The 13,799-nt window shown below is 33.2% G+C and overlaps 1 protein-coding gene across 1 annotated transcript; it reads right to left on the bottom strand.

Annotated features, from left to right (window-relative positions):
* Positions 1–7,635: 7,635 nt before the first annotated feature.
* LOC123559006 (uncharacterized) lies at positions 7,636–12,695 on the bottom strand. Its single transcript, XM_053543498.1, has 5 exons — positions 12,476–12,695; positions 11,949–12,197; positions 10,759–10,917; positions 9,652–9,926; positions 7,636–8,972 (listed from the first exon to the last, which is right to left on the bottom strand). The coding sequence occupies exons 1-5, from the start codon at positions 12,543–12,545 to the stop codon at positions 8,643–8,645; spliced, it is 1,083 nt and encodes a 360-aa protein (XP_053399473.1). The 5' UTR covers positions 12,546–12,695; the 3' UTR covers positions 7,636–8,642.
* Between the last annotated feature and the right edge of the window lie 1,104 nt (positions 12,696–13,799).

Raw genomic sequence — 13,799 nt, 5'->3', positions numbered from 1 at the left:
ACATTTTCTCACTTTGAGGTGAGATATATTCCATATTCACGAAAAGCAAACAAATTTTCTTTTTATTTTATGCTTAATTATGTTGAGATATGCATTTTGCAACAAATTTTAATCTTAGCGCGGGGAACAGGCGCGCGTATACGAATATGACGCCAGACGTGTTCACGGTGCACAATCACGTGGTCTATGATGTCACGCCGTAGGTATCGCGCCAAGAAATTTTTGTCAACAAAGCGTCGATTCAAGAAGAAAATTCGTCGTAAGTATTATGTTACGAATTTTTGTAAAATGTCTTTAGTATGTTGCAAGTTCGTTTATAAATGCGTACCTCCGATCACACAGCATCTGTCCGTGTCTGCTTTAGTTTGGCTGGAAAACGGGACAAACTGACCAAAATCTCAAAATCGCTCTTGCTATCGCTCCAAGCTGATTCCAGAACCGCGTTTAAACCAGCTTTCTCTTGCTAAATTCTCCAGATGGCCGTTTTTGTTTGTTACTTTTTGTCTCAAAACAGCTGCTGATAGATTATTTTTCACGTTAATGGTGTTATTTTCAGGTAAAACCAAAGATAAAAAAGTATGCTATTGCGGCAAGTTCTGCAAGATAAATGATATTGCAACAAGCTGAAATGATATTCTTATTTTAAGTCAGTTTTCCCATCAGTATTCATAAGTAAATCAACGCATATCATTCTTTCACCTAAACTGAAAATGGTCAAATGATAATGCAAATGCTAAATGAAATATTTGATACTTTTATTTTGAGAAAATATGACATTGGATTATAAGTGCTATTCTTATTTTACAGGTCTTTTTACTATCGAACTAGCCGGAAGACTGTTTGCAATCTGGTGGACAAATATGAGCAACGAGCAGAAGACAGATCCATACAACGTGTGCCCACTAATAAGCGTTGTACATTGGAAGACAGGTAATAACCTATATTCAATAATAATAATAATAATAATAATAATAATAATAATATCATTATAATTATCAATAATGATAATAATAGGGGAAATTCTAGTCTGTAAACTCACTGAAATAACCTTTACATCGGCAAAACAAACAAACTTCATAGGAAACGCCGTCGTGTTACAAAATAATTAAATAAACTCTGAAAAGATCCGTAGAAACGCCGTAAGCAGTACATGTATGTATTCATTTGTTTTGGGATTAAATACTTGGCGACATGTTATAGAGTCTCCAGTTTACAATGTATGTAATGTTGACTTTTTTGATATTATTCAAAATGATATTTATGAGTTTGAAAACAATTCTTCAGTTTATTTAATTGGTGACTGGAACAGTCGTGTCGGGATAAGGGACGATTTCATAGTTCTTGATAGAAATATTTCTGATCTCGATAGTGATGATTATGTCGCTGATGTACCCTCATCCAGGGCCTCCTCTGATAAAAATTGTAACACATTTGGTCTTAAATTACTTGATCTTTGCAAATCCTCGTGCTTTCGAATAGTTAACGGTCGGCTCGGTAATGACTTTGCTTACGGTTCTTATACATTCTCGTCTAGACAAGGGCCGTCTACTATAGATTATTTATTGGGAAAAGAATGCGATTTCGTCCATATAAATAATTTTACAGTTCATGATTTTAATGAATGGAGCGACCACTGTCCAATTTCAATGGCATTAAACTGCAATTTGACTAACGATGAAAATAATTCTTGCGAGTATACAAAATATAAATGGTGCGAAATGTCGAAAAATGATTTCAGGTCAGGTTTGATTAGTATGTTACCAAATTTAAACCGTTTGACAGAAAACATAGATCTCAGTGACAGAAATTCAGTAAATAATGTTGTCGGTGGTTTTACCAGCATAATTCGCCAAGTAGGTGACCCGTTATTTAAGCGGCAAGTACGTAATAGTGCGTCACCGCAATTTACTGATAATCCGGTAAATGACAAAGAATGGTTTGATAGTGACTGTATGCATGCAAAACGAAGATATATGGAGGCACAGCGTATATTTAAAATGTGTAAAACTGTGGAAAGTAGAAACCATTTTTCTACATTAAAATCTGATTATAAAAAAACTAGTAAAGAAAAAACGAAAACTATTTGATATGAAACAGCAATCGAATATGGAAAAACTAAAAACATCAAAACCTAAAGAATTTTGGAAATATTTTAAAACGAAATCAAAACAGTCAGATAATGGAATTACACTTGAGTCTTTTTAAAAACATTTTTCAGAATTAAGTAACGATGTTTTTAAAAGTGAAAATCCCGAGGCGGAACATTTCGCAGAGAGCTATGATTTCAATGAAAATACTTTTGATGAAGATTGCTTGTTAAATTGTCCTATCTCAATAGAAGAAATTCTAGATGCAGTAAAGTCGTTGAAAAGAGACAAATCCTGTGGGAATGATTGTTTATTAAATGAATATTTTATAGAATCCATTGACATTTTGGTTGGCCATTTATGCGATATTTTTAATGGTATACTAAGTAGCGGCTTTTTCCCTGAAACTTGGACCGAGGGTGTAATTGTACCTCTACATAAAAAAGGTGATAAGGGTAATGTAAAAAATTATAGGGGGATAACTCTTGTAAGTTGCATGTCGAAATTATTCACAACTATTTTAAATAAAAGAATTACTAATTTTTGTGAACAATATAATACTATATCGGACGCGCAATTTGGCTTCAGGAAAGAAAGATCAACTGTTGATGCTAGTTTTATTTTGTTAAATCTTGTACAGAAATACCTAAATGATAATAAAAGACTCTATTGCTGTTTCGTAGATCTGAAAATGGCATACGACATTGACAGAAACGCATTGTGGTTAAAATTATTCAAACTTGGATTAGACGGTAAAATATTAAGAGTTATAAAAGATATGTACGAAAAGGTTAAATCTTGTGTGCGATCGTGTAATTGTTATTCTGAATTATTTGCATATTCAGTAGGATTGCGTCAAGGGGAGGTAATTTCGCCAATACTATTTTCTTTGTTTATTGAAGACTTGGAATTGTTTCTCCAAAATGATATAAACTCTGGGCTAACTGTTGACGATATTATAATCATTTTACTTTTATTTGCTGACGATATGGTTATTCTTGGTAAGTCTCCAGAGGAATTAAATGCATCTCTTGCGTTGTTGAACAGTTACTGCAAAAAATGGAGTTTAGAAGTTAACACGCAAAAGACTAAAGTAGTTGTTTTTCGAAAACGTGGTGGTTTATTTCAAAATGAAGAATTTACATATGATGGTAATATACTACAGATTGTTAATGATTTTAATTATCTCGGTACGGTTTTCAATTATACTGGCAGTTTTGTATTAAATCAGCAACAATTAGCGGGTAAAACATTAAAAGCATTAAATGTTCTATTAATAAACTGTAGAAAATATAAAATGAAACCAAAGGTACTATGTCAGTTATTTGACTCATTCGTAGGATCTATACTAAGTTATTCGTCCGAAATATGGGGATTTAGTAAATCTAAGGAAACTGAGAGAATTCACCTTAAATTTTTGAAGAAAATGCTAAATGTAAAATTAAATACAGCAAATGCTACAGTATATGGAGAATTAGGCCGATATCCACTGTATATACAAAGGTATGTTCATATAGTGAAATATTGGTTCAAAATGATAAAAACAGATAATATTATTCTGAAAACTATATACAATATGTCTCATAAAGATTGTATAAATGGAAAGAAAAATTGGGTTTCTAGTGTAAAAAAATTGTTATGTGACTATGGATTTAACTATGTGTTTGAAAACCCAACGTCTATTAGCGAAACATACTTTTTACATATTTTAAAACAAAGGTTATTTGAATCTTTTGCTCAAGAATGGTGTAATAGTAAGTCGTCGAACACTGTGTTGGAATTGTATGATAATGTTAAGGTGACATTTGGGTATGAAAGCTATCTTGATGTTTTACCTTCTGATCTTAGATTTTATTTAACTAGATTTCGGGTTTCATCACAGTCATTAAGAATTCAAACTGGACGATATGGAGTTAATAGAACACCAAGAAATGAACGTTTTTGTATTTTTTGTAATTTAAATGATATAGATGATGAATTTCACTTTTTCTGTAAATGTCCGTGTTTAGCTGATCTTAGAAGAAAATATATTGAATCTTATTTTTTATAACAGACCAAATATGTATAAACTTATTGAATTGCTAAAGTGCACTGATAAAAATATACTCCTCAAATTATGTAAATTTATCAAATTGTCTTTAAATCGAAGAATTTCACTTTTGCAACGGTAATTATTGTTGTGCTCATCCTCTAATAAGTAGTGTATACTAGTATGTGTTTCAAGTAGTATATTTGTTTTGTAACTTTTGAATATCGTGACCTATTGAATCTGTGTTTTGTAATGTATGTTATCTAACGATGTACATGTTGTACAAGTTAATAAAGAATATGTTCTGTTCTGTTCTGTTATAGCCGGCACACGACATGTCACATCTGCATTTATAATATGTCATCTTTGATCTTATAAGACTTTACCAGTTTTTGTCTTTTTGCTTGTTACAGGGACCACGACTTTGATCGCTCAGAGAGAACTAGGGTCTTGTGCATGAAAAAGGTAGCTAAATGAGCCTAGACAGGAATGCTGTTAAAGGGGACCCCTTTGTGTTCGATGGGACAGCAGTGCAAGGCAGAATGAGAGCAAACTATGATACCTCCGAGCGTTAGAATTGGACTGACAACTGATGATTCACAGCATGTTTGCGTGTTACTTGACTGCCTTTCGACTAAAAATTCAAGGCTGCTGACATAGGACGTTTCTTTCAAAATTCTATTTTAGACATTGTCATGAGTAAGTTAGACCAAGTTTGAAGAAATTTTGTATGTTGGATATTTTAGTTATTACACAGTTAACTCTTGTAAGCTTTTAAGGCTATGTATCATGATGTAGATTGGATTTTTCCTGAGTCAGGTCGTTTAAACATTTGTAATATTTTACAACTAACACATTCCAGAACTTTTAGCTTCATTTTTGTTATTTTTAAAAACATGTAACTTCATGTATAATCATACGTAAACAAGATAAAACTCACACTTATCATATGATTGTAAAATAATGTATCATTTCCCGAAAATTCGTTCCTATGAATATTTGGTTTACATATACCTTGTCTCTACATTGAATGTAAGAAATCCTGTTTTTCTGAAACAATAGTTCATAATGTGCTAAAAGAACTTTTACATTTGTAAACTTTAAAGATGTGTTTATAGTATCTAAAATATGTGTATTATTTCTGTAATGATGGATTTCGGATAAAATTAGACGCTTACACCAGTTTTGCCAATGACTGTGAATGTAACATACGATATTAAAATTTTATATTTCGAAACTCCAAAATAATTTCTTCCAGAAACTTTTCCACATGTCGAAGCATAGTTGTATCAATTGCAAACTGTTTCCTCTGTATTATAATTCCTACAATTTTAAAAGTTGTGTATATATCCACTATATCTTAGCTACTGAAAAAGTGGAAGGAATTTTCTGAACATTCATTTTATATTTACTTTGCAAAATAATGCCAGAATTGTTTAGCCATTGATCGCTTTAGCTTGTTTTTCTTAAAGACCCAATGTTTATCTGTAAATAAAGTGAACAAGACTTAATATATCAACAGTACATTTTCTTTTCTAAAAATCGAAAGACTTCGTCAATACTTCTCTATCCTGTAATTCTGATTTTCCATTAAAAGAAGTATGACGTCAATGTGTTTGTTTGTTAAAGAAGGCTGAGTAAAGTAAATTTCAACCAATGAATTCCATCATATATTGCTTACACTTATGGACATTTCCGTTACAAAAATATTATACACCCGGAAATAAACGAAATAAACTGCACTCATGGCCTAAAATGATATGCTTATATATATATAAAATGACGACAAAAAGAAGCATTTTTCTGTTGTTTTTTTAGTTGTTGTTTTTTTTTCACCTCACGTAAAAGATCTAAATGCAGTTTTTAGAAGTTTTGATACCTATATGCATTTCGGCAATTTTGGGAGGTAGTGCAAGGGCATGGGCGATTTTTCAAGCGTGTGTGTGTTCAAGCGTGCATGTGAGTGGGCGATGTATTAGACGGATTGTTGACGCCTGGCCAATTGTGACTGTATTTAATGACTACTGCAACAAAACTTATACTTTGAACTATAAAATACTGGCATTAATCAAATCGTTGTAAATCACAGATTAAATGACAAACATAAGAACTGTATATGTTTTATTAGTCTTCTTTGACGACTAACCTTTAATCTTGTAACATGATAATAATAGCCCCGCGAATATACCGCTCTACATTAACACATAAACAGATTTATTTTGCTTCAAAGCCTTTGATTTATCCTGAAAATCACGCTCAAACCTTTCAAGCCGTCGTCGCACATAAATGCTTCAGTATGTTGCGATAGCATTTATCTTTAAGAACTACCTGCTAGAGCACACTTTTTAAGCTTGTTGCGATATCAATTATCTTTCAGAACTTGCCGCAATAGCATACCTATTTATCTTTGGGTTTACCTGAAAATAACACCATTAATGTGAAAAATAATCTATCAGCGGCTGTTTTGAGACAAAAAGTAGCAAGAGAAAGCTGTTTTAAACGCGGTTCTGGAATCAGCTTGGAGCTATAGCAAGAGCGATTTGGTCAGTTTGTCCCGTTTTCTAGCCAAACTAAAGCAGACACGGACAGATGCAGTATGATCGGAGGTACACATTTATAAACGGACTTGCAACATACTAAAGACATTTTACAAAAATTCGTAACAAAATACTTACGACGAATTTTCTTCTTGAATCGACGCTTTGTGGACAAAAATTTCTTGGCGCGATACCTACGGCGTGACATCATAGACCACGTGATTGTGCACCGTGGTTTTGTTCTTTTGATAATCATGATAACCTGCACGGTGTTGTCACTTAGACTGATCTTATATTTTCATATCAAATAACTTGGATGAAAACTGTGAACACAATAACATTTTAAGTACAGAAACGTATTTGAAGGCAGAAATCAGCAATTACATATCCAAACAAACGGCTGCCTGTATAATTATAACATGGATTATCAATAATATTGCCCGAAGTTCGACGGAAAGGGCCGAGAAACTAGGTTATTGGCGATGATGTTCGAACGTCTACCAACTTCCTCTCCAGATCTGAAGGTTTGTACAAGTTAAGTATGTTCTTTAAAGTTTTCTTTAGTTATATCAATACGTTTCAAACCCGAAAATACTCTTTCTAAATGAAAGTTGTTTCCCATTTGTGTGTAACTCCACTCCAGTATATGTACTTTACAGATCTTTCAGTCGCAAGTATAATGAACATTGGAATAACAAACGGACCACTTTTTAACTTTCACAAAAACAAAGCTTGTATCAGGTGGGTCCGGGGTTAAAAATTCCAGGATCTGATTGGTATTCTGAGACACGTCTCAAAACTCAGTTTTATAATCTTTGAGCCTTGACAAGTAGTGATAAAACTAAGTTAGGAGACCCAGTCTTCAAACTACAGCATCTGATTGGCTGGTTCCGAGTCCAGTATTGAAATTGTCCAATGGTAAGGCGCCAGCCCAAGATCTTACGGCTGCTTTTAGGTATTTGGGTAAAAAGTGAACAAAGCAAAGTTTTCCAAATACAATGTATATATTTTTTTAAAATGCAATTTTATCACAGTATCACTTTAACTGTCAAAACTGTATTTTGACAGACGTATTCTGTTCTTTGTTACCTTTATACAAACTTTCACATTCTAAAATAAAATTTCACGACTGTTATAGTCCACCATTTTGTATCAAAAAGTACTCCTGACTGGGTGTTTGCAGCTACTGCGCAAAGTTAGCTACGTCATTGCTTCGCATTTGTTTGATTGAAAATAGATTTCTCGACTATGTTCCAATAATGTACACCTATTAATAGTGTAATAACATAATTGTATAATATATATGTCACACGGGATTAGAATGGTTTTAAAGAGAAGTTACTATAAAATTAGAGAATACAATGATATTTACCGAAGTAATGAATGTTTTCGCGCAGTGTCGAGCTGACCTGAAATTTTCATTGACTTTGCTTTTAACAAACATGACAAACACAATTTTTTACGCCAAAAACAACTTTTACCCCCATAAAATCCCATTTTGTTATCAGTACGGGCGCCAGAGAAAATCTCTAAACCAATACAAAATGTATTACCAGATCGTTGCCAAATGAAATATCTAACCGACTATAAAAACGTTTAGAAAATTTTGGAATTCAGTGCTATTTATAACAGAACATAACAAGGGAATGACCAGCGTATCGTTATGACCTATGTTGTTTAAACTTTTAAATTTGTTCAAGTTTTACACTAGAATAGGAATTCACTGTTCTAAATAGGAATAATTTGGCATTGTCACACCTTCGGTCCCATGGGAAGCAACCGATCCCGTTGGATACTGCAGACATGTTTAAACATACGTTATACCTACATAAATAAGTTAAATGCTTTACTAAAATGTTCGCTTAGTTGCAGTATAGTCTACAAATTGAATATTAACTTCCTTACTTAGATATTCAAAGAATACGGGTCAGATTCAAAGATATCTGGAAGTTTTCTTGAAACACCTGTGTTGCACGGACAGCATGTAATTCAGTGTTTATAAATATGTTCATTTGCCATCACGTGATCATATGACGGTGCCATGGCATCTTCATAGCTTGGTGGAGGCGCTGACGGTGTAGCTTGCCCTGGATAACTATCAGATAACGTCATGTTGACGTCATCCGATGCAATGCCGTTACGGTCAATATTGGAATCTTCTGGCCCTGGCTCAGAGATTGAACTTCTGGCACTAGAAATTCTTGAACTCGAATTTGTGGAATTTCGTCTTGGCTGAACCTCTTCAGTGGATAAAAGAATGTCATCTGTTGGTGTCCCGTTTAACTGAACCGAATGCATTCCTATCGATTCGCGCCGACTCTGAAATAAGATCAGCTGAGTGTTTTGTGCAGCATGCATTATAACATGAGGCTTATGAAATAAGTAAATTAATCACATCAATGAGGCCATACATAATGAATTTGCAGTATGAAGTGATCAGAGATGTTATGATTCTCTCTCATTTTGAAAAATATTAAGGCAGTTACAAAATATACAAATATAGTAGCAATTATAAAAGAATGTGATTCGAAATCAACTTTGTTATTATTTATGTAGTAAATACATCTGTTAAATAAAAGCGGACAACTGTCGAACTGAACTATATTGGCGGGACCAACTCAAAGTATAAATACCAGCCGTTTCTAGGCATTTCATTTCTATTAATGTAGCAGTAAAATAACTGTATATTACCAAATATGTTTTAAACGCTACAAATTCAAATTATGAATCATCAACGGTTTTATTTACTGATAAATAACAGATTTATAGCTGTGGTGAATGTAAATGACTGATGTCGCCTACTTCTTTAATTCTGCAAATGGAGAAAGAGTACGTTGATCAATGGAACCACAATAACCAACGTACTCATTCAACACTGCGAGACACGTAAAATTGCCCAACTACCACCATACACTACAAGAGTCATAAATATCCCAACAACCACCATACGCGGCAGCTTGTAGTGGTAATCTGTCTACAGCATTGATTATATACATACCGTTTGTGACTTGCCTTTGAAGAAATTTCGTATCTTTTCTCTATTTGACAAGAATACGATTCTGAACAAATAGAAAGCAACAACGGCGAGGACAATCCATCCAATGTTCTTGAGTATATTAACAATGCTATCTAGAAAGGTTTCGGCCACGTCAATACTAGTATCAGTCTGGCACGAGTCGTCACCACAAGCTTTGATGTCGTCAGAGCAATGGTATACACTTTGAATACATCGGCCACTTGGGCATTCATAAACCTTGTCACCTTCGCAATTACCTGTTGTCAATGTACATAATATTATAGTTCATGCTAATTTATTTGTAGGTCGATTGTGAAACAAGTTCAACGACTTATATTGATCATTCTGGACACCCCATTCCTGGTTTTAATCCATCCCCAGGAAAGTATAAGAGAAGAAACCAACTTCCCTTTTAATACTTAGCATCAAGCAAGGGAGCTACTGGTGCCAGATTTCGTATCTTTGGTATGACGATACCATGAATCTACGACCTGTAGCACCTGAAGTGGACGTTCTACGGCGGTACACCATTAGAAAAGTTCCAAACGTAAATTAACCGCGTTATGCTCTTTTCTTTTAATAGAAAGGCATTTTAAAAAAAGAGCATAAAGAAGATATGAGATTATGTCAGTGTAAGATCGAAATATCTTTCACCGAATGAACATCAAATGTAATATTTTAAAGAGTGGCATATGTAAGATCTCTTGTTCATATTGTGATATTTCAGTGATCTTATATGTAAACACAGAAAACTTTATTTTACTTCATGTAAGTGTTTGTCATCACGACTCTTACATTTAAAACAAACAAACTGTCATTTCACTACAAGTTTCTCAATGGTTTTTATCTAAATTTTGAATATTTGACATGTTTCACCAGTTATAGATTTCCCTCTAGTATTTCAATATTTTAAGTTTTTTTTTTCTAAAATATGTTTGAAAATAAAATAACATAATGTTCTTTTTCAGTTTCAATAGAGTAAAGATAAAACCCTCAACAATCTGTAAAATTTGTAGTCAATGACCTGCTCCACCGAAAAAGAGAATTTTTACCATTTACAATTTCAAATCAAAATTTTGTGTCACGTACCGTAGTAAAAGTCTAAAAATTTAATGCTGAAATTTCCTGAAAATCTTTTTCCATAAGCACTTCGTCTAAACGTGACTGTCAGTTGGTGACTTTCAGTTTGGAAGTACTGGCCATCCTCTTCCAATGTTTTATTGTGACCACATAAATATGCTGGCAAGCCTGGAAAAGCAAATTCATGTGTATTTCATATGTATCACACGTTGCAAAAATAAGCGTGCAGGGCCCGGGTGTTCGTAACTTTAACTGAGCCCAGGCTTAAATGATGAGTTGTTTGTATTATACGTGAGTAAATTCACAACCTTGTATATTGAGTGCAGAAGATACAAAGTCAGTTCATACGGTTGTTGAGAGCTCGGTGTCATAAAAGAAACAGAGAATAATGTACTAATAAAAACTTCTAAGGCCACCCTTGATATTACTGCAATCTATCATATTTATGAATTTTCACATACGTCGAGATAAATATGTCGGAAATAGCACTTAGAAATTTTAGCAAAATCAAATTAGGCAATGCTATCATTTTATTCATTTTTCGACCTTAACCTAATTTTATAAAGTCACAGAAAACACCTGAATGTTTTGCTTTTAAGTAAACGTGCGAATATGAATTATAAGGATAACGAGTGATAGATATGAAAATATTTCTGATATATGATCAAATATCATGCCACATTTAATTTTCGTCTTACATATTATTATGACAGGATAAAGAAATAATTTTGCTTTTGTCATGATTTTTCTACATTGTAATGGAATTCATTTGTGTATTTAATAATTATGGACATTTATCTTTTTTTCGAAATTTGGTTTTAATTAAGGTGCCCCACTGTGTTCCTTTATTTGTTCGTTTTCTCCTCGTGTTTTTGCTTTGTATGTGGGTGTGTTGGCAGTGCGCACATCTGCGTACTGTGAGTTTTGGGGAAGCGGCGTTTTTGGATAATGGCATTCCCTGTTTGATATTTATCCTTGTGTTTGTTTTGAATGAATGAATAGATATCATTACATGTTTCAGTTTATTTGATAATGTTAAGTAAAACATATTATCATAAATATATGAGAAATTTCATAAATATACTACTTTTAATATGGAAGATATTGCAAAGAATATCGAGTTTCGTAAGGGTATATTGTACATTCTCAGTAGGGATTATATATAAATCAAATAACAGCGAGTAATATAAAATGTTTACCTTCTATCTGTGTCCCTCTATATGATGTTCCATCAATGACAGTAACATTAGTATCTTCACAAAATATTGATATGTCAAATTTCGTGAAATAGAAGAAGGCTTGTGGTTTTGCGTTAAATGTATCGCTTTCTAGACTCACTGTGACACTGCATTTATTTCCGGGCAGATAGGAAGGGAGTTGTTGCGCATTAAACCGCAGTTCTCCAACATTTTCGTAAATGGTGGCTCCGCAGTAGTCATGGAAGTTGACTGAAAGGGCAAATGATGAAAATGAAAAACGATCTATTTATCAATTTTCTAAATATTTATGACCAGAAATATTGTTGTATATATCATATTATGCTATTTTTTAAAAGTAATGCATTTGACCGTTTCCCGTCTATAATGTATATATAAAGTGACATGCAATGAACATTTACAGTGATGGTATCACCATTATATAGACTTTCAAAAATACAAAAAATGTCTTATATCTGAATCACCTGATACCGTAATATAATAGTAAATGTCAAGTTGCCTATACTTACAGATATCCAAGCCGTGTAAAGTCCGAATATCTGCCAACAACACAACATAACATAGAAAATAAAACCACATATTTCACAACGATTATCGATTTCAGGTAAAAATACAAACTAAGACATAGTTAAATAAAATTGTCTACTTCAGTCAAAATGTAGTGTCTGTGTATATAAACATGACCGACAGTGACATTGTTCGGGTGGATTAACCTAGCCCAGTGTATATAAACTGACATATAGTAATGGTATTTTATATTTTCCAATACTTTAAATACCATACCATTCATAATTCATTGAAAAGTGCGGTTTAACATTTTCTCCTTTCACGACTTTCTTTGTGAACCCATACCCGAATCTAAAATAAAACCTGTTTTTTTTTAAATAATTAAAATCGCTGTTACTACGATATATATAAAGTGGTTATCAAGGTAAGGCTAAACCCTTTTGTGGGCAATAATCCTAATCATCAGTAAAAAATTCAGCCAAATACATCAAGGTTCTGTTGTTTTAAAAATGGTGAAATACTGAGTTTACTTTTTTAGATAAAATATATGAGCCGCGCCATGAGAAAACCAACATAGCGGGTTTGCGACCAGCATGGATCCAGACCAGCCTGCGCATCCGCGCAGTCTGGTCAGGATCCATGCTGTTCGCTAAAGGTTTTTTTTTAATTGCAATAGGCTTTGAAAGCGAACAGCATGGATCCTGACCAGACTGCGCGGATGCGCAGGCTGGTCTGGATCCATGCTGGTCGCACACCCACTATGTTGGTTTTCTCATGGCGCGGCTCATATGTATATTCGCCTGTAAAACAAGTAAAACAGAAAAAAAATCGTCTAATTAATGTTCCGACTATGTAGTTTCGTACCACTATATAATGTTTTAGACATATTTTACTATAATATTTCAGCAGTTCTTTGCAACACATTAGAGAGTTTCAAATAAGCTTGGCTTTCTACTCAATCCTTCATGCTGTAATTATGTAACGTTTTATGTTGTAAATATAAATGAATAAAATATTGTTTCAACCAACACATTAACCTGTTTAACGTATACTGGTTCACACGCATTATTAATTTAACAATTATTTTTTTAAAGGGAAATAACGCTGCATGCCTATACAAAAATATTATTTCAACCTGGTTACCTCCTCTTATAATATATGTAATTGTTTTTATTTTTTATGCTATTTTTCATCTTTTTGTTTAACTTCATTTTTATAGCTTATCATACTTTGATATAAAGAAAAGAAAAAATAATGTTTTGCCATGCAATACAGAGTCCCCAATAGGAAAAGGGCATAACATAATTACTGTGATCTGATGTATTA

Source organism: Mercenaria mercenaria, chromosome 5, assembly GCF_021730395.1.
Source record: "Mercenaria mercenaria strain notata chromosome 5, MADL_Memer_1, whole genome shotgun sequence".
NCBI classification, from domain to species: Eukaryota; Metazoa; Mollusca; class Bivalvia; order Venerida; family Veneridae; genus Mercenaria; species Mercenaria mercenaria.
This window is presented reverse-complemented; position numbering and strand designations above follow the sequence as displayed.

Excerpts from the sequence above, each read along its gene's own strand:
- LOC123559006 (XM_053543498.1), bottom strand. The coding sequence starts at position 12,545 with ATGTGGTTTTATTTTCTATGTTATGTTGTGTTGTTGGCAGATATTCGG. Across the intron at positions 12,198-12,475 it reads TTTACACGGCTTGGATATCT|TCAACTTCCATGACTACTGC; the intron begins GTAAGTATAGGC and ends TTGCCCTTTCAG. Across the intron at positions 10,918-11,948 it reads TAGAGGGACACAGATAGAAG|GCTTGCCAGCATATTTATGT; the intron begins GTAAACATTTTA and ends TTGCTTTTCCAG.